Source organism: Condylura cristata, unplaced genomic scaffold (genome assembly GCF_000260355.1).
Source record: "Condylura cristata isolate star-nosed mole 26May11 unplaced genomic scaffold, ConCri1.0 scaffold00004, whole genome shotgun sequence".
Lineage (NCBI taxonomy): Eukaryota > Metazoa > Chordata > Mammalia > Eulipotyphla > Talpidae > Condylura > Condylura cristata.
Genome location: NW_004567105.1, coordinates 47,741,856 through 47,763,215, shown reverse-complemented (window position 1 = coordinate 47,763,215; position 21,360 = coordinate 47,741,856). Strand labels below are relative to the sequence as shown.

General features: G+C 34.9%; 1 protein-coding gene across 1 annotated transcript in view; it reads right to left on the bottom strand.

Moving 5' to 3' along the window:
* SUCLG2 (succinate-CoA ligase, GDP-forming, beta subunit) overlaps positions 1-21,360 on the bottom strand; it is a 258,225-nt gene that overhangs the window by 96,296 nt on the left and 140,569 nt on the right. Inside the window, exons 7-9 of the mRNA XM_004675993.2 lie at positions 15,597-15,693; positions 7,076-7,237; positions 4,778-4,920 (exon numbers count right to left, since the gene is read on the bottom strand). Of these exons, the coding sequence (XP_004676050.1) occupies positions 4,778-4,920; positions 7,076-7,237; positions 15,597-15,693 (402 nt within the window). The remainder of the gene's footprint in view (positions 1-4,777; positions 4,921-7,075; positions 7,238-15,596; positions 15,694-21,360) is intronic.

The following is a 21,360-nucleotide window of genomic DNA, read 5'->3' as shown; positions in this document are numbered from 1 at the left end:
AACAACAAGATATTTCATAAATCTGATACTAAAAATAAAGTATGTTATTTTCTTTTCTACTTCTAATTCTAAAAACTGTTGAAGTATATACCACAGACCAAAAATAAATAAATAAATAAATAAAATAAAAACAAGCTGGAATCTTCTCAAATATGTATCAAATGATATTCTTTTGTTCTTTCAAAGATCATTTTAATTATCCATTAAAGTATGCTTTTTTGAGAGTCTGAAAAATCATTGCAAGCTACTAAATTGCTTACATATTTTATCAGTGTCTAAGTAGCACAGGCAGTATCACTGATGTCAAGGAACCCGATTCAGACACCTCCCATTTCTACAGATGACACTTTATTTCCTAAAGTTCCAATAATTCTAAATCTGAGCTTTACAGATTATAATGGAATTGGCCACTGAAAACAACATTATAAATTGAATCTTACACACATATACTGTATTAGCTGATAACGTGTGGAGGTTTATTTTACAGATGAGGTGACAGGAATGTGAGGAGCATATACTGACAGCTAACAAATACAAGAAAAGGTATTCAAGCTTATTAGTTATGAGGGAAAAGCATTAAACCAAAATAAGCTAGTGCTTACCAGAATGACTAACATAGAACAGTGCATCACATGTTGGTGAGGGTGTGCAGAAACTGGACTCCCATCCAGGGCTCTGAGAATGTGAATTAGTGCATCTGGAGAGCTGTTCAGCAGTATCAATTCAAGCTGAATATATGCAACACTGTGATCCAAAAGTTCTAGCTCCAAGTATTTATACCAGAAAAATGTGCTCCAAAGGCCATACTTAGGAATGCTCATAGCAACAACATTCATAATAAAGACCGGCAATAACACAAATGTCTATCAACTGAGAGATGCAATAGTTCTCATAGAATGAGTGAACCACAGCTATCCAAAATGTTGATGAGCCTTGCAAATGAAAGTTAAGTGAAAATGAAAAACATAAAAAAAATACAGAGCATGATTCCATTTGTATTACGCTCAAAACAAGGCAAAATAAAGTTAGATGAGAAGTTATGATCACAGCTACCTTTGAGAGAAAGCAAGGTAAAGGAGGCATGGTGGGGGGCATAAGGGACGGTGGCTGTCATGGTCTGCTTTTGTATAACAAACTACCGCAGACTGGGTTGCTTGCTAAACAAACATTTATTTCCCACAATTCCAAACTGAGAACAAAACATTGGTAGCCTCAGTGACTGATTAGACCATCTACAATTTGATCTAAGTTTCATGTAATAAAATGCCTCTCTTAGGTAATGTACCGTCATCATGTTTTTTAATAATGAAGAGAGAGAACTAAGATACACTGAAGTGAATTAACAAATTCAATGAACCACAGTCACTAAGTAAATAACAAAGAGAAGGTATATCCAGGTAGTCCTGCACAGAGTCCCACAAATAATCCGTTTTCTTGAACTGGTACTTCGTGCTTCTGAAGCACATTTGTGCATGGGCATGGAAAAATCTTTGAAAACAAGATTCAAAGGTGGATCTAAACCAGGAACAGTCAGATCAAGGAAAATGACCTCACCAATGCCAAGCACATACTATGGTTTTCCAAAATCAAGTCTACAGAAGGAAACAGATTTACCTAACTCTGGCCTAACTCATGACTTTTGAGAGTCATGTCAACTGTCTTTTTCTTTTATTCATTTGTGCAAGATGTTTTACATACTCCAGATGTTGTTGTACTCATTTTTATACCTTTGGAATTCTAAGTTTAGAATTAGAAATAAAAATCAAAGAATGATACATGAAAATAAAAACATAACATTTTACAGTGCTTTTCCTTTAAATGTGTTTAAATTCTTAACAGATTACCTACCACAAACTTGAAATTCTTGTCTTAGATCATTTTGATGGCCTATGATTTTTAAGACTAGAATTATGTAAGTTAAAAATGAAGAAAAGATCAGATCTATTCTACCATCACTGAAAAACTCAACTGCTTTTTACATCTCAATTTCAACTAGAAAATAAGAAAATTACAAAATATTTTATGTTATAGTTCGTATAAATCCAGCGGAGTGATTTATCTTGAAAAGACTCTTGCTTTATAATAATTTTATGTTTTAATTTTCTCTATCGCATGGAGATTTTTAAGTATTCTGTTTTGTCAAACATCTATTTATTGCATCTTAATAATAAATGTGAGTTCTGTTTAGCAGTTACCGAGGTTGGCTGCAGCAAAAACAGAGTGCCCTCTATACATTAAAAAAAAGAAAGAGGCCCTCCCTGGTGGCGCAGCAGGTTAAAGCACAGCACTGAGAATCTAAAGCCACTTCTGCATGAGTTCGCTTACCGCCTGCCCCGGAGGTGACCACATGGCGTGGTCCTCTCTTGATCCGCCCACTGCTCCCCTCAGCAGTGTACTTAGTCAATCTGCCTGTTTTGCTCCTCACTCTGTGTCTGGTGAATCCTCTCACCGGCCCTGCACCTCTAGCCTGTACCCCAGCTCTGTATGCATAAATAAATAAATAAATCTTTAAAAAAGAAAGAAAGAAAGAAAAGATTCTTGTTTTACCCAGTCTGGCAGGCTATGTGTTACAGGCAAAGAAGGAAGACATTACTAAAATAGGACTGTGTTAGGCCCCACTGAAAATCATATTTGGGCTTATAGTGAAGCAAAAATATATGTTTTAGTTCTTTGGTTGACATTATGAGTGGAAATGTATGTCAATCATAATCTTTTCTTGAAAGATGATTATTTAATACTTGATCAATAAAATTAGTCACATATGTGATCAACAAGTAGTTGCTAGATCAGTTAATTTAAGTTTAACAACAACAGTTCTTTTATAATTTCAAGGCTCGGTGTATTCAACTAACTAATCCGTATATCTAACAAGAAAATCAATACCTTTGAAATAATTAGCTTTGGTCTCTTGGGACTCTCTTACTTCTGGGCAGACAGATGAGGTTCTACTTGAAATAATTACTGACCGAACTACAACCATTTTCCTTGCAAAATCAAATCAATTCCTTTATATAGTTTTTTTTTTTTCCTTCCTCTTTCTTCTGAAATCTGTGAAACAATGCCAGGATTGAAAATATCCATTATATTTCCAAGTTTTTTTACTGGTTTTGAAATTTTAAGATTTGAAAAATACACCGTGAGATGAGCTATGCATTCATTTTCCTCTTCTAGCATGAGAAAAATTAAATAACTCCCACATACCTTTATCTACTAAAGATGACAACCAATCTCAAAAAAGTTTAAATACACCAAGCATTTAAAAATATTCCATAGTGTAAAATCAAAATTCTTGAAGAGACTGTTTTTAAAAAATGGCTCTGCTTGTGATTTTTCATCCCCACTTATACTTCCATAAAATTAGAAGTAAAAATCAGCTAAGAGAAGATGGTCCAAAGAAAACACAATGATTGCCCTGGTAGATTTAATTCCCAAATGGCTCTCTATTATTCGTAGCCTGAATTTTAGTAGATACTAAAAGCTCAGTATTTCATTACAGTTACCTGTCCCATGGGTACTCTGAGATTCAAGTAGTTTAAGGAATCATGTGTTATGTCGATGGTATTTACAGGTTTGGTTAGTCTGAAGATCTCCAGGAAGAAAATTATTCTTCCCTTAGCAAAGAGTAGGATGAAAGGATAAATAATAAATGAATAGGAAGTCACTGATAATATTCCTACTAACCAATCACAAAACAGAAATAAATAACCTCAAGTACTTTTGTAAAGAGTGGATGACTTTGGATTTTAATAACTGCCATTCCTGAATAGCACTGGTTAACTAGACATAAGTAGCTAAAACTATTTTACTATTTGTTTTTCATATCTGAAGGAAAAGAGCAAAAACATGAGGTCACAAGCTAAGCCATAATGAAAACAGACAAGCATAGTACAAATAAAAAACATATATTGCTTTGTGAACCTCAAAAGTCTATTGCCATTACACTGATTAATGTGAGGTTTCCATATTAAGCTCAGACCACATTTCTTTTTTCAAATATTCTGGCATTATTGTCATGTATGATGTTTTTAATGATGATCCAGATTACTCATATCTTCAGTTACATCATGAACCATTAGAATATCAAAATAGCATCTTCTATATAATAAATATCCACCTAAATCTTGTTATGCTAAATGATGAGTACATAGAAATGAAACAAAGCATCTTAGTATTTCACATGATTGAATATTTACTGAATACCTACTATGCCTCTGTCATAGTTGTGAAAGTTACATTTTAGTTTTAAAAAAGGATGTATATGAAAAAATATTACATGTACTTAGCATACATATTACAAACTAACATATATAACTTCCAGAGATGACAATTAATAAACATACAAAGACTAGGACCAATATTTTCCATTGAAATACCATTTTAAACCTCTAACTTTCTTTACTCTCCAATCTTATGATAATAACCTTTAGGATCTTTATGAAAGGAATTTGAAACTCAGTCCTCTCTAAGCCATGTTAAGACTAATCAATTATCCAGACACTGCTTCATGTCAATTAGTGTTTCACTGTTCCATGCACTACACCTCTTTTTTTCTTATTTCCTCCCACCTACCAAAACTTTGTAATCATAACATTCTGAATAAGATCCAGGAACACTTACAAGTCTCACCCATGATGAGCAAAGCATTATGTATTCCAACTTTATATATGGTGAGATTTGGATATAGGGCTATTAAGCTTATTAAAATTTAGAAGCAGGAAAAGCAGTTATTGATGGTGAGAAATGGGAATATTATATAATCTCCCTACAAAGAGGTTACCTTAGGATCAGAGGTGAGCAATTTGAATGCTTGATATACTTGTGATTCCTTTACACCACCACCAAGATCCAAAAAGTTGGCTGGCTTTCCACCGTTCAGGAAAATGATATCACAAGTAGCCATGGCCAATCCGGCACCATTCACTGTGCAATGCAAATGGCACATAAAACCGAATATATTTAGCAACATGGAAAGGTACATAAACTTTTTCCCTCCCCATATTGCCCCAAAAAGAACCCTGTTATTACTAGGTCAATTTCTGTTCTGCTTGTAATTCTGCTCAACCAGACAAATATGTAGACTTTGATAAAGAATCAGTAAAAGTACATTCAAAAAATAAGCCAAAAAAAAAAATACCTGAGAACAGGAAGATGGATTTATTGAGAAATCAATCTGGGAAACAGAAAGAAGAGTGTAAGTAAGTAATCAGTTTAGACCAGTAGTTGAAGAAGAGTTTTAGGTTCTATAAAGTATAAAGTTTCAAAGAATTGGGAAAGACAGAATAAAGATATGAGAAGTAGTTAGGACCCATGGATTGCATTCTTTTTAATATTCTTTAAGAGACTCAATAAAGATTGAATTTCTTTCCATTTTTTGATCACTGAGACTATTTTCCTTTGATTATGGCATCCCTCTGGGGTTGATCCACAGGGGTCCCAACTTCAATGGGTTCCACGTTTCCTGTACTTATTACAATCATGGATATGCTGTCTGTGTGCAAATTTGTACATGTTATCTGGATAAACTTAGAAAACAAAGGAACAAATGACAGCAGCACAGCAATATTCCTATTACCCTGTTAAGTTTTCAAATTACTGTAAGCAGTGATCCTCTAAGCAACCTGATCATTAAAACTAGAACCAAAATACAGCAACATCTTAGGATCTTTTGAAGAGTTTTTTCACATCAAAATTCTCATTTTCCAGAGTTAAGTTTTATTAATCAATTACACTTATTTTGCTTCCTATACTTAATTATATAAATTTACTTAGCTCAGTTTGTGGGATGGGGAGGGGGGGGACTCCTGAACAAAACAGAAAGTCTTAAGGTAATATGTCCTTTAATTTTTCTGATGCTTGAATTCCCCACACAAAGCCTGTGAACAAACTTATTTGAAGTAAGTCGGGGCAAGCAAAATAAAAATGATTTAAATAGAATCTTAAAACAAATTTAAATGTGTTAATTGTAGCTTTTGAGACTGCTAACTTGGTCAAATCATGCACACTCCCACAGAAATAGCTAGGAATCTGTATTTAATTTGTTCTAAACACAACATTATATTCTTCCCTTTTTAAAATGTCTACAAATACTGAGAGCACAAGAGCTTATCAAGATCAGAATGATGTAAGTGATCAGGTTATTGCTCCAATACAAAGCAAGAGCTTTTGTTATCACTTGTAATTGGAAGTAATTTTCTTTTGTATTGAACAGCAAACTATTGGATGAGGTCTGTTTAGTTCTGACTATAATGATACTCTTGGTTTAATGAGCCACATATCTTTTGTATTTAAATCCTATTAAAATAAAGACCTAAGTTTCTAGTGCAATGAATTGGTTCCATCAGAAACACAGAAGCATATAAGCCTCTCACTACTATAAGCAGTAGACAACAACAGTAAATGTATTGCTTCTACAGACCCATGCTTATCTCAAACTTAGACAAATATGATAAAATCAATTGTTTTATTAATAAACCTGTATAACAGATTAAACACTTTATCATTCACTTGGCTATTATGCAAAGCAGTATAATATATGCTGCCTTCTACTTCCTTGCGAAACAATTTTATCATAATCACAAATTTCATAATAGTTTCTATTATATTTACATCCACAGGAGTATCAAAGCTTCTCATTTTTACTAAATGAAGTTTAAATTCTGGGGTGATTTTGCCTATCAAATAATACTTAGCATTATCTGGAAACATTTGGGTTATCATTACTGCAAGGCAGCTTAGTGGCACCTAAAGGCCAGAGGTACTGTTACATATTTTACAATGCACAGGGCTGTCCTCCACAGCAAAGAATTGTCTAGCCCAGAATGTCAATAATACCAAAGCTGAGAAACTGAGAAACTAAATCAGTGACCGCTGACCACTGACTAAAATAAACTTCAAGAAGAAATTTTGGTTCTCTCCTAAGATTTTTTCGGCTACAAAGAACAAAAATAAACAAGAATTATATATATTTGACTTGCTAGCAAGAAATAACATTTCAGAAGTCAATTTGATTTTGAAATTTCAGAAATGAATTTCTGAAAAACTCAAAGAGCATTTTTTGACAGAACTGTTTTCTTACCAAAGCATGCAATGTTCCCATCCAATCCTATGTATTTTAGATCATATCTGGCAGCTTCATTTTCAATGGGCTCATTCTCTGATTTGTCATCCATAGCAAATATGTCCTTTTGTCGGAATTCTGCATTGTCGTCGAAGTTTATCTTGGCATCAAAACAGACAACTAAAGGAAAACAGGAATATACTTGAATATCTCTTAAGAATCTATAAGTTATTCATTCATTTATTCATTCATTTTTACATTGTTCTTCATTTTGTTCACTTTTTCCAGCTAGGTTGTAATCCATAAGGACTTCCCACCACCAATTCACATGTTGTTGCAAAGTGTAATTTTTATTTAATTAACATCTTAACTACTACTTCTGAAAGATTTATTGGAAAAAACACTGGACCAAAATCAAGTTTTTAGTTGATTTTTAACTCTGTAACTGTACTAAAAGTAACCTATTCTCCCTCAGACCTGTTTTCTTAGCTGGAAGATGGAAAGCGCAACCCTTAGTCTGATGAGGGATATTCTTTGGGGTCTGCTAAAACTAGGCCCACCACCTTCATGCATGTAGCACTACCTTACGACTCTTGAGTCAAGCCATAAAAGACAACATTCCAAGACTGGTCAGATATAATAAGGCATCATCACCACAACTGTCTTCACTCTCTGGTGCTGGAAGAAATTGCCAACTGTATTGTCCAAGAGTCTTGCACACAGCAAGCTTATAGGGTGATAGAGATAGAGCAAAACCTCTATGCTATATGCACAGTAGAAACTCCTAGGTCAATAATTTGGAAAGACAGGCAGTAGGGTCATCTTGCTTTCGGGTATCTGAAATCTCTTTTAGTATATTTCTTAAAATAAAAGATATAATTCCACATGACATGCCATCACAGCCTTCTTTACTTTACTTAGGATATTGACAGGCAGGTGTCTATTGCCAAGAACTTGGTGTATTATCCATCCTCTCCCAGCATTGCCGATAAGACCCCTAACATTTTAAAGGGAACATAACCCTGGCATATTTCAGACAAAAACAATGCCATAGTCTGTGTTTCTTCATGTGTTTCCCATGATGAAAAAAATATCGTAAAATTATAGAATCTAGGGATTAAAGATCTGAAGTAAAAGATTTTTTTAAGAGTCTTTCTCACACAATTATCAAGCACTTTGCTACAAACCTGTGCAGAATTGGTATACTAACATCTAAGAATACTCTGCATAAATAAAAGTCCAACCCACAAATTACTTAAAGTAGCACTGACTGACAGGAGAGTAGCTTATATGCAAGTAAATGTCTGCTTGAGTCCTTAATCTTGCCACAAAATGTCCAACCACTTACCCACACACTGTGAATACATGTAGCAAATGAGTAATTACTTTCCAGAATACTGAAGTGGCTTAATGATAGAATCCTACAATTATCAAAGGAATCAACCAGTGTTTCTGGTTGCTACAACAGCATTTTCTCAGCAGTTAATGACTGTTATAATAATCAATGCAAAAGCAACCTCATTCTAGGCTTTCCACTGTTTTTATAAATACATTTTAATTAATTTATTAGTAATTTCAGCAACTCCATTACTCATTGGCAAGATTACTTATAACTGACACCTTCAAAATGAATGGGCAAAGGCTATCAAATTGACTTCCTAAGTGAAGAATTTCAAATAAAAGAATTATTAGTTAAGATCAATAAGCCAGTAAATCAAAATAAGTCCAGGCTGCTCTTTGCCCCTTACAGAGACTACAGTTATAAGCTACTTAAGAGAGAGAGAGAAAAAAAATAATAATGGATATGCATGCAAAGTTCAGATGGCAGAACCAACTAACTGCCTGCCAAGTCAGATTTCCAAGAAATGCTCTTTCCCATGATATGATGTATATTGCATGTACAGAAATGAGTTCATCATTTGGGGACCACCTTGAGGGAACTTTATAGTTAACCCACAGCTTGAAAATGGTGATTATGGGTTATAAGTGGTATCAATAGGTAGAATAAAAAGTGCAAATACAGGTATCATGTTTTTGAGACAAAAGGTCTACCTATGATAATGCTTTGATAAACTGTTCCCTCTCTGTAGAGAAAATTAAATGACTAGCTCTCTGAATTCATGTCCCAGTCCTTTGGGAAATTAAAAATACTATATTAAATGGAAGTAAGGTTGCCTTACACCCATTCTAGAAGTGTGCCTAGAAGGGTCTTACTATGGCAGGGGCTGTTGGGGAGAAAAGCACATAAGAACCCATCAAAATTCAGTTAAGCAGATCCAAAGCTAAGTTGGCACCTTCAAAACCTAAATCTTTGGGGGCAAGGATGAGAGAGATAGCGAATTAAAGCATTTAAGAAGGCATGTGGACTCTCTTACACACACGTTTGTTATATCTGCTAAATAATTATTTTAAAAGTAGTCCCAAACATAAAGTGTGTTGGTCTTCATGTTGTATCAACTAATTTTTTTTCCCTTGAACTTGACCACTTAATGTAGAATCTGGCATCTAGAACACCTGTGTGTTAATACAACTCTGTCTCCAACGGCTAGTCAGCCATAATCTCTCTTAGGCTCAATGACTTTGTCTATAAAATGGAGAACACAGTGCTTTTAACTACATAGTACTGATGGAAGAAGACAGGCAAAGCACAGAGCCTCACAAACAGCTGGCACTCACGGCTGTTAGCATTAGCACCACCATCTCCTATCTGTACAGTCCTTTCTTACAGTTTCCCACTAGGCTATAAGATTTTGCTCATTTCCTTACACTAGAAGTAACCTGCTCTTTGTCCCATTCACTTTTATTTCCAGACTTGTACTTAGTATGAATCTAAACTAATACATACAGTAGTTTATATATCTACACACACACACACAAACACACACATGGTTCTCAATAAAACACCATCTTCTGAATACATAGACTTTTCATACCAGCAGTAATTTAATAGTTGGCATTTCAGGCTTTAAAATAACAACAAAAAAAGGCCCTCCCTGGTGGCACAGCCGGTTAAAGCACTGCTCTAAGAAGTTTGAGCCACTTCTGCATGAGTTGGATCCCCGCCTGCTCCAGAGGAGATTCACATGGCATAGCAGACCTCTTCTAACCTGCCCGCTGCTCCCCTCAGCAGTGTACTTCCTCGATCTGCCTGTTCTGCTCTCCACTCTGTCCTTGGTGAATCCTCTCACCCTCCGCATCTCTGGCCTGTACCCCAGTTCTGTATGAATAAATAAATAACTCTTAAAAAAAAAAAAAGAAAGAGAAAAGATTTTTGACTACAAGAGTAAATTGAAAAGAAATGCTTTTAGTGACCCTCATGACACCAGTTCTTTACACAAGGTCAGCATAGCTAACGATCAATATACAGGAGGTCAAAATGAGAATCTTAAGTGAGGGGGGAGGGGCAAACTACGACCCTCAGGGCCACTCACTGCCAGTTTTGGTGATACGGTTGTAACAGAAAGCAGTCACAGCCACTTGTTTCCATACTTCTGTGGGTGCTGTCCCAAGGCAACAGCAGAGATTAGTTGCAACAGAGATATTACAGAGCCTGCCAATCCCAATTATTTACTTACTGGCCGTTCAGAGAAAATGGTTGCCAGTCATTGGTAAGTCTCAGTTCCCATTACATTGGCATCCTGCTTTGACAACTGACACAATCAACCCTAGGTATCATATCTGTCAGGTACTTAGAAAAGTGCATCCTACTGGCATGAAGACAAGAAAATATAACACGAAGTAAAAAAAAAAAAAAAAAGTGCAACTTGCACAATGGAATGGAGTTACCCCTGAATATTGATGGATTTGAACATGTTTATTTCCCCTATTAAGAGTCCTCCCAGTAACTTTCAGGACCGCTGGGTAAAAATGAATTGATGTTTATGTCAACAGCAAGGCAATAAAATAAACTTGCTTGCTCAAACCTCAGCTTTTTCATTTAATGAAACAAAGAAACAAACAGCAACAAAATCTATGGTATAATGTGTTTTTGGAGGTCCTGAGCTTGGTTCAGACATTAAGATTTTCAATGTCACATTAATGAAACCTCAATTTTATAGAAAATTCATCTTGAACAAAGGCCAATCTGTGTACAAAGTAGGTGATAAAATACACCTATTAATATTTATAAAACAATTTTCACCATCAAAAGCACATTGTTACATGCTTGATAGATTATACAAATGAATTTTTCTTCTGAACAAATATCAAAGAAAGCTGCAGTACTTAAATTCACAGGGTGTTTTTGTTGTTTTGTTTAGTGGTACGAGCTGCTAATTCCATAGTTTCCATGAAGAACATGACTGGCAGAGAGAGGCCTTTGACCCTAGAGTTTTAACAGAAGAATGTGCCACAGAATTAAACAAAAGAAAAATACATTTCAAATGGGAGACTCACACATAAAAGTAACATAAAAACAGTAGGAAATAAGATTGTCATAATTAGTTTGAAAAATAATCTGTCTTCAAGCAATGTACTGCATTTGATTTGTGATAAATAACCATAATGTGCTACAAATGTGCCTTGCCAAGATGGTCTTAAAATGCTGATACTTTCAAATTAGTCCCACTTCCCATTAAATATTGATGCTCCAAGAGTTGTATACTTTTGAGAACTTTTCTTTAGTTGCTGTGAAAAGAGAAAATAGACATGGGGTGGGTGGGGGTATTCAAGGGGGAGGTAGAAAACTGAAAATGTTCTTGAAAATAGAGTCTTGTGTATATAGATAGAAACACCCACCACTAACATGGGTACTTGCCAGCACGAAGCAACAGGGTGGTTATTTAGGGAAATTAATCTGAGGAAAGGGATTTAATGTGCCAGTTAACTTTGGACTACCTGGCCTGAAAGCTTAGGCAATCTTGGCCATGTCATAACTGCTTTAGATTGGGTTTCATGTTGTTAGATCAGTGAATGGATTGGGCTATACTGACAAACATGCTTATTAGTGCGGGAGTTTCTTGATCTCAGGAATACTGAAAGATGAGGGACATGATTTTCTACTACGGAGTAGTGCTGTGCATTGTAAGATATTTGGTGGCATCTCTGGTCTTTGGACATTAGAAGTAGCATTCTGCACTCCAAGTAGTGAGAAACAGACAGAGATGTTAAGTAGATTCACTGTGGTGATGACTTTGTAATACATACATTTATCAAATCAGTATGCTAAATGTCAGTTACATCGGTTTTAAAAAAGTCTCTAAACAATGACAAACATTACCAGATGATAAAATATCCAATGGAATATTATTCTAAAGATACCAAAGAAAGGAGTTTGTGCAGACGGATGTCTCTCCCTGAAAGTAGTAAGAAATGAAGTAGGATATAAAATCTCTCAATGGCGTATCAAAATAAATGAATGGACAGGTAGATAAATAAATAATGACAAAGAAAACCTCGAGTCTACTTGGCCACAGTTTTAATGACTTATTTTGGCACTGCAATTTGGAGAAGCAAGCAAAATAAAAGTGCCTTGACTATTTAAAAGTATACTTTCATTTCAATAAAAGTTCACTCTATCTAGGCATGCTTTGATTCAATGTTCCTTTGTTCTATCCCATGTTATTCGAGCTTAATAAGTGATTTAGATATGTACATGTTACCAAAGCAGGGCCAATCAGTATCACTTCATAGGATTGTTATGGTTTCTTGTAAAAGAGTGAAGAAAAGTGGGAAATATCTTTGCTGTTAGTTCTAGACAGGCCAGTGCACCCAAAAAAAAAAAAAACATGCAAAGGCAAGCAGGTGGAAAAACCAAATAATTCCTAATTCTCTTCATGCGTTAAGCCAGGCATTCATATTTCCCCATTATATGAATTAGCTATAATACATATATCTCACCCCTCACCACGAGGTTTGTTTTTTTGTTTTGTTTTGTTTTTTAGCAAACAGTGAGCCAATGAAAGTTACTGTCACTACCAACCATTTTCATCTTAATAGTCCACTGAATTATACTAGTCAATAATGCCAAATTATATTATTTGAATTAGATTATTAATCACATGGAAAAATCAGCTCTTAAACAGCAGCTATTTCTCGATGCCATAAATCCTCATGGATGACCTAGCACAGATGTTATCAAGGTCACTGCTGCTCCTTCAATCAATATCATCTATCATGCAATTATATGATCAATCACCTGGCTTCCATCAATCCAAGTAAGACTGAAAAAAATTCTGTTTCTAACAGTCTCTGCCATGAATAAAGTAGGCCTGTTTTGGGTAATATCAAGCTCCTTAAACTTCTAAATTAAAAGCTCGATTATTAGTTTTACAATGAAAAGCTATGTATTCTATGACCGATCTAATGGAAATAACATTAAAAATATTAATATTCAGGGAATACATATTTAAATTATCAATAACCGCTAAGATATAGATGATTGCTTTTTAGCTCCTATTATAGAAAAGATTGCTTTAGGGGATTGTGACAATGAGGAAAATCAATTTGTACATTTGGCTATTAATCACCCTTTCCTAATTGGGTCTAATTTGACTACCACTCATTAGAGTTATAAACCAACACACTCATTTAATTGTAATTATAATTCAGTTGATGAACTTTTATGGTACAATGAACAAATTAATAGCTAAAGATAATTCTGCTATAAAAATATACAAAAGGTTTATGTTTGAAAGGCCTGTAATAGTTGGAATATATTTTATGACTGTTCTTTCCAAAATTGTCCTTTCTCTGAATAATTTTGAAGAAAACTTCAGAATTCATGAGGTTTTATAAATATTCTCTAGAAGATTCTCACACCACTGTTCCCTGATGCCAGACCACAATCTTGACTGACAAATTCCTAAAGGAATGAATAAAAACAGTATTTCAGCCTGAATTTTATCATTTTCCATGGCCAAATTTCCCTTTTTTCTCTTTAGAATGTGAAATAACCAGGTTGCTTGCGCAGACTAGCTGAAAAGGAATACATGATCTTTACGGACTTGTATTGAACTTCCTCTCTTTCATTTCTTAGATTTAATTATCGGCCACTCAATGCAACATGAATTTTAACTGAGATTCCCAAATTAGATAGATTTACTCTGATAAAGACAAATTCAGAGTTTAAGAAGGAAAAAGTAGAAAAGGTGGCAGGCCACTATAAGTCAATCTGTCATCTCACAATTACATGACACTATATTCAGACACAGCTGACTATGAGCCCCAGTGCTGGTAACAAGGTTACAGCAAGTAGGAAAAATGAATACAAAAGTTTATCACAGTGCTGGGAATACAGACCCCAAAAAATAGTTTTGTCCCTTTCCTTTCTTCTTTTTAGGAAATACTGATGACTTCACAGTCAGACTCCTCTTTAAACATATTTATAAATACAGCCTGCTTATAAATGACCTAACTCATATTTTTATCTAGTAGGCATTTGTGTAAAACACAAAATACATTATTTTCAATTGTTTCTTAAACATGAGATATTTTGGCTCTTCTTACCTGAAATATTTACTTCTGGACTACTGTTCTACTACCCAAGAAAAGGAATGACATTTTATATAAGGGATTGGCAATGGATACTTAACATATATAAAAGTCACCTCATGTTGAAAATCACCCTAAAAAATGTGTTTCATTTTGACTATTCTTTCAGATTTAAAAATAAAAAAAGGTCTGAGGCTAAAGTTTGACCCAGCTCTGCAACTGAGTCAACAGTCACTGAAAATACTAAGGGGAAAACATTGTACTCTGTCCTTACAACTTGGTCATACTTAAATTTAATAAGTCAGCTCATTTACCAATCCAGGGCAAATCCTCATTTACTGACTGACTACAATATCTAAGAGAGCAGGTTCAAGACAGTGAGGAGTAAAACATATTTTAAATAGCAAAGGTTTGAGAAACTTACATCCTGGCATTACACTTTTATCCACCTTGGAGCCCACTGTCCATCCCCAAACACATTCTTCAGCTTTTGCCATCAAATTAATAAGACCTCACTGAATATTTGAATTCAGAGACAAGGCAATGGTAGTGGGACTAATATAGAAAATGGTCATCTATTCTCTACAGCTACTTGATTCTCTACAGCTACTTGATGGACAGAATAAATCTCCCCACAAAAATGTCTCCTTACTCCACCTAAGCTGAATTTGCTGACCAAGTTAAGAGAAATAACTGGATGGTAAAGCACCAGGGGGCTTCACTGTGATGACAGATTGAGGCAAATTAAGAAGCTTCAAAACAGATCCAGTTCCATAAAAACAGGTGCATTCATTAAACCCAGTGTAGCGGCTTCTATTCTCACCCAAATCTTTACGCCAATAGCAGCAAAGAGGGGCCTGAAAAAGGTGGGATAGTGGAGGAATATCTCTAAATAAAACAAGAAGTAGCTTCCTCTAAAACTTGGCAATCAGCTACAAACAAATTAAGGTGTTGAAATGTTCAACTGAATCCTGGGAGCATTTGAAACTATGGCAGAAGTTAAATTACTTAAAGAAATTAATGCAAAATGTTTCTACAGTCTTTTGTACAATTAAATTTATAATTTGCATAAACAATTATATTAATATGTTTTTTCTTTTCTTTTTACCTTGTCCTTCTGGAGTTTCACCAAAAGGATTCACTTCCACCTGAGTAGCATCAATTTTCAGGAAGAGATTATACAGCTTCTTAATTTGATCTGCAGCCTAAATGTGATCAAGTAAAATGAAATTACACCAAAGCAGCAAAAGAACATTTATTTTGTTGAATTAATGAAATCTTAAAAATAACAAACGATGTCTTTATTTTTAGTTTAGTTTTCTAAAGAAAAACAGAAAAGCATTCCTTTTAATTATCTACTGCTATTCAGTAAAGCAATTGCTCAAATTTCCTCCAGACACCAAAAAAGACCATTATCAACAAAATATATGCAGTATAGACTAAAAATGTTGTTAATATTTTTGTAAATTATCATGTCATTATTAGCTGAGTATAAACTACAATCATTAATACAAACAAGCTCCATTTAAGCAAAAGGTAAACATGATTTTGAGAATTTACAATAACAACATTGTTGTCCCTTATTATACTGGAATGAAACAGTCATCAGTCCAAACCTATAATCTGTGAAACAATTACAGTGTCTAATAGAAATTGTTGCAAATCAGGAAGATGCAAATCCTAAATAGTACAGTTACTGAAAAGTACTGTTCAAAAACACTTGGTCCCAAAAGCTCTAACCCATTAAAAGGCAGAAAAGGCAGAAAAGCCAAAGTCTGTCTGATGGTATACACTCCAACTTCATTTCCCCACTCTGCTTGTAATTCACTCATTCATTTTGTTCAAACCAGAATTATTAAAATTAGCTATGCTACAACAGACTGGCATCTTGTGTGCTGGTGGTAGGAAAGACATCGTAAGTGAGGCATGCCCTGGGAAGACATTCGCAGGCTACTGTGAACTCAACTTTGGATATAACAGAGCAGACTGAAGTCACACTGAATGTTGGATACTGGGCTCATTCTTCATTGCATTTTATTTGTTGGCCATGACTTTCTTCTTGCTATATATTTGCTTATTTTTTGTCCTATTTTTGTTCCAGCTCTTCAGTATTTCCTCGTAGATCTATTTCTAGCTTTTCCCAGTGACCGTTTCTGCATGCCAGAGGAGCTGACACTTAGAGGCTGACTTTCCAAGCTTCCTGGGCCAGCTAGCTTTCAACTCAGTTCATTCAATGGCAAGACATCATAGGAGAAAGGAGGTGGGCAGAAAGGAAAAGTTGGGGTATCTCTACCCCTCTTTCTGCCTTGGCAGAATCTCCTCTGATGGTTTCACCTCCCACCAGAGAAGTCATCCAGGACTCCAGCTAAGTTCCAGTAGCACCACGGTCTCATCTTGTTTCTGGAACATGCAAGCAATAGCAATTTTCTATTGTCATTTAGCTATTGTTGCCTCTCTGTCTACTCTTATACTTTTCAGCTCTTGGAGCACATATGTAACAACTCTCCAGAATAAAACCACACTGTTAAAAATAATGAGAGTGGTTTGTTTGTTCCAACAGTGACTGAAGAACTCCTGAGGATGAAACTCACATTACCCTAATTTATTTTCCATACAATTAAGAGCTTCTTCCAATCCCTATTTGAAACTACTGGACATAAGTAAGTAAATATGTATAATAAGAAAAAAAAAATTCTTGTGGTTAGGTAATATATGTACATAACACAATCACCAAAGCACACTAAAGTCTCCCTTTGAAATCTCACCAAATCCCAAATCCCCATGTACTCAGCTTTTCACCTCCAAAAACCAAATTACCAGTTGGTACTAAGAAATATTCTATGATATGCAAATATGTACAGTCTTTTTCCATTGTTCTTAAAAAACAAAACTTGGTTCTATACCTCATTTCTTTACTAATAGATTTTGAGAGTCTTCATTAGCAAAAACAATAGAATATTGTTATTCATTTACATAACTGCATAATATTTTATTGTGCATATATATATCTATCTTCATTCATTTAGTCCCATCAGTTTCATATTACTTAAAATGTTGCTTTAACTCCATATATAAATCATACATGTGATTAAACATCTGTAAGATAAATTTCCTAGCTTGGAACAAAAAGAAGTGTGGGCATTTAAAATCAAAGAAGATTCTGTTCAGCTGTTCTTGGTAGAAACTGTGCCTAATTTCCCCTTCTAGGAACCAGTATCAGGAATTAGTGTTCTAAACCACAACCATCAGCTTCTGGATCATTGTCAACGTGTTAGTTGAACTGTGTATCTCATACAGAGTTGTAATTTCAATTTCTCATTATCAGTTTGAACATTATTTTATGTGCTTGTAAAACATTTGTATTCCCTCTTCAGTAAATTTTGTCTGCTTTCCTCTAAAGATTTTGTTCTTCTTATTATTAATTTATAAGGTATTTTTACATGAAGGAAATTTATATCACATAAATTGCAAATTATTTTTCACCCTTAGTATTTATCTTTTGCCTATGTTTTTGTTAATTTGACCACATGGAAATCTGCTAAAAATAATGTTATTGTTTTCTTCTATGGCTCCTGGATTTGTATCAGACCTTAAAAAGGCTGGGTCACACTCTGAGAATTTAAAACAATTCTCCCATTGTTTTTCAAGTACTCTTAGATTTTCTTAAACACTCATTTAATCCAAGTTGAATTTATTTGAATAGAGTTAAAGTTAATAACTCACTAATGACTTCTGTTTTGTCTTGGTTGTTATTATGAGCTTCTGATGTGAGCTGCATGGGGGCCAGAATCTCCCCTGGACAATGTGGCATTTAGGACCTCCTTGGGGGCATCGGGGTTAAGTCTCAGTGCTATCACCACTAAGGCCTGACACTGATCTCTGGCCAGGGAGCTGACCCACATATAGCATAGCAGACAGACCTCTCCAGTCTCACCCACTGCTCCCCTCAGCAGTGTATTTCAATAGATCCAACTGTTCTGCTCCCCACTCTGTCTCTGGTGAATCCTCTCACCCCCAACACCGCTGGCCTAAAACCTAGCTCTTATACGCAAAAAGAAAAAAAACTACGTATGAGCTCCTACAGAACTTAGTCAATAATGGCTGAATTACTGATTGATAATGAGAAACTATATGACAGAAGTAACCTTTACATCCTTTCTACCACACAAATCTATCAAATCTTATCTGAGATACTTTAAAACTTCCTTTCTAAAAAACACACATAACATAAAAGTCACCATCTCAACTATTTTTAAGGGTGTAGTTCAGCAAAACTCCAAAAACGTTTTAATCCTTTTAAAGAGAATTATGTATTAGCTAACAACTCACTCTTCAGCACTTACTAGTTCCTGATACTCACCCTTCTACTTTCTATCACTTTGAAATTCGTGATTCTACTTGTGTCATGTTAAGTGAAATATTACATATTTGTCTTTTGTGATGGCTAATTTCATTTAGCACAGTATCTCAAGATTCATTCATACTGATGCACATGTCAGAATTACACTCCCTCCTTTTGAAGACTGAAAAACCTCACATTATCTTTGTGAACTGCATTTTATTTATTTATTCATTCATCAGTGGATACCTGGCTCACTTCCAAACTTAAGACTTTATCAACCTAACTTCCTGTGAAGCCTAAAACCTCTGCATATTAATGCCACTACAGTTGCAATAGTGTCTCACTGGCTTGAGGTTTCAATTTTCATGTTTTCAATTAAACTGTGGTCAACCTTTGTCTAAAAATACTACATATAATGAGAAAGAATCATCTGACTTTTATTATATTTTGTTTTTATTATTATAATAGTTTATTTTTACATCATTTTGTGCCTTTTTCCATCTCAGTTGTAAATCTGTGGCCTTCCCACCACCAATTCACCCATGTGCCATCACCATAGACTGTCCCCCCATTTTTGATCCCATTCCCCTCCTGTGAAATATTATGATATATTTTTCCATTTTCAATTTTATTATTAATTGTTGTTACTCTCTTTCTCTGCGTAATTTGTAAATTGAACTTCATCATAGGTATATTATAGATGGGAAACAAACAGTACATTTAGTGTTTGGTACTGTCCAGTTCCATGGGAAGGACTCCTGTGGATAAAGGGAAACTAATGCATATACTACACAGAATTTGGGGGGACAGTCATTATTATTCTTTATTGATGTATAAAATGAATATACACTCTTTTGGAGCAGAGCTTACACATGATTATACATGTGTTACAGATCTATAAGGAATGCATGTTATAAAATAGATGATATAAAATCTACATGAGAGAACCGGCCAGATTTGGAAACAGAATGTGCCTTAATTTTATTCCAGAGACAACACACTAAATTATTGAAAATCTGACCACGAATAACAATAAAAATAGCAGGGCCTGTAGGAAGTTGAAGTTAGTTTCCTTGTTTTCTAATCTGTTCAAAATAAGTTACAAATAAGTAAAAAAAAAAAAAAAATTGCTGTGGTAACTTACAGTTTGCCCGTTTGTTATTGCCAACTACTACTTCTGTTTATAACCCCAGTACATACAACTTTTTTTTTATCAACTTTGGTTATAAATATAAAATTTAAAATGCTAAGATCAAATACCCCTGGGGAGCTATACATGAACCCAACATATTTAAAAATATCTTCTAAAAATGTTTTAACAGGTTAAGATTTTTTGAATTTCAATAACTAATCTCAATAATTATACATAAGTTTTTTTTTTAATTTTCAGAAGCATCTGTTCTTTTTTAAATATTTATTCATGCATACAGAACTGGGGTACAGGTCAGAAATGTGGAGGGTGAGAGGATTCACCAGAGGCAGTATGGGGAACAGAACAGGCAGATCGACGACGTACAGGGCTGAGGGGTGCAGCGGGGGAGACAGGAGAGGTCTGCCGCGCCATGTGGATCACTTCCGGGCCGGGATCCAATCAGCACTGAAGCAGCTGCCGCTAGCTGGCAGTGCTGTGCTTTAACCCACTGCGCCACCAGAGAGGGCCCCAAATAAGGTTCTTAATGTTAGCTGCAGAGACAACAGCTGGAGGCAGAATGACCTGTGTTAATTTGCCCCCTCAGATTATCCATCAGCTTTCATTCTAGAAGAATGTGTTAATAATGCGTAATGTCTATATTTTAGAAATTAATAGCATAGACAGTAATTAAGACAGTCTTGAGAACTTGTGAGCTTTCAGTCATGGCTTTGTCAAGCTTTGTCTTGACTTTACTCATTTTGTAATATTTTCATTTTTTTTAAACATCCTTGTTTGTTTTCACACACAGGACTTCTCCCCTCAGGTGTAGTCACCATAATTTGCCCACCACCAAAGATCCCAGAGTCCTCTCAGAGACACCACTGTGCTCTTCTTCCCTCCTGTCCCCTCATCCTCTTCTCCAACTTTTCTGAAATCTTCAGGTCTAATATCTATTCAAGGCCGGGAGAAAGTTTGTCTTTCTCCGATTCTTAGTGTGGTTTTTCTAGAGTCTTTTGTCTTCTCAATAAATCCTTGGGGTGAAAAGGTGTTTTATCAGAACACATTTTAGACATGTTATTCACGGTATGCTTATTTTTGTTAAATCTAATATAAATAACCATATTTCAGAGAAAAGAGGCATGAGTCAAAAAATATATTAATAATTGTAAAAGACAGTCAGCTTGTCAGTTGTTCATACATGAAGGAGTTGCCTCAAAAGTTTAAACTATGTCCTACATGAAAAATAAGTAACTTTCAAATCAAACTGAATCTAAGGAACCTATTAACCATTTCTTGATTGAGAGGACTACCAATCAATCAGTAAATATATTTTTTTCTCAAGTGTGTCCTCTCCTCATACACTGACTTTCTAAAACATTTTATCCAATCTCCGGCTTG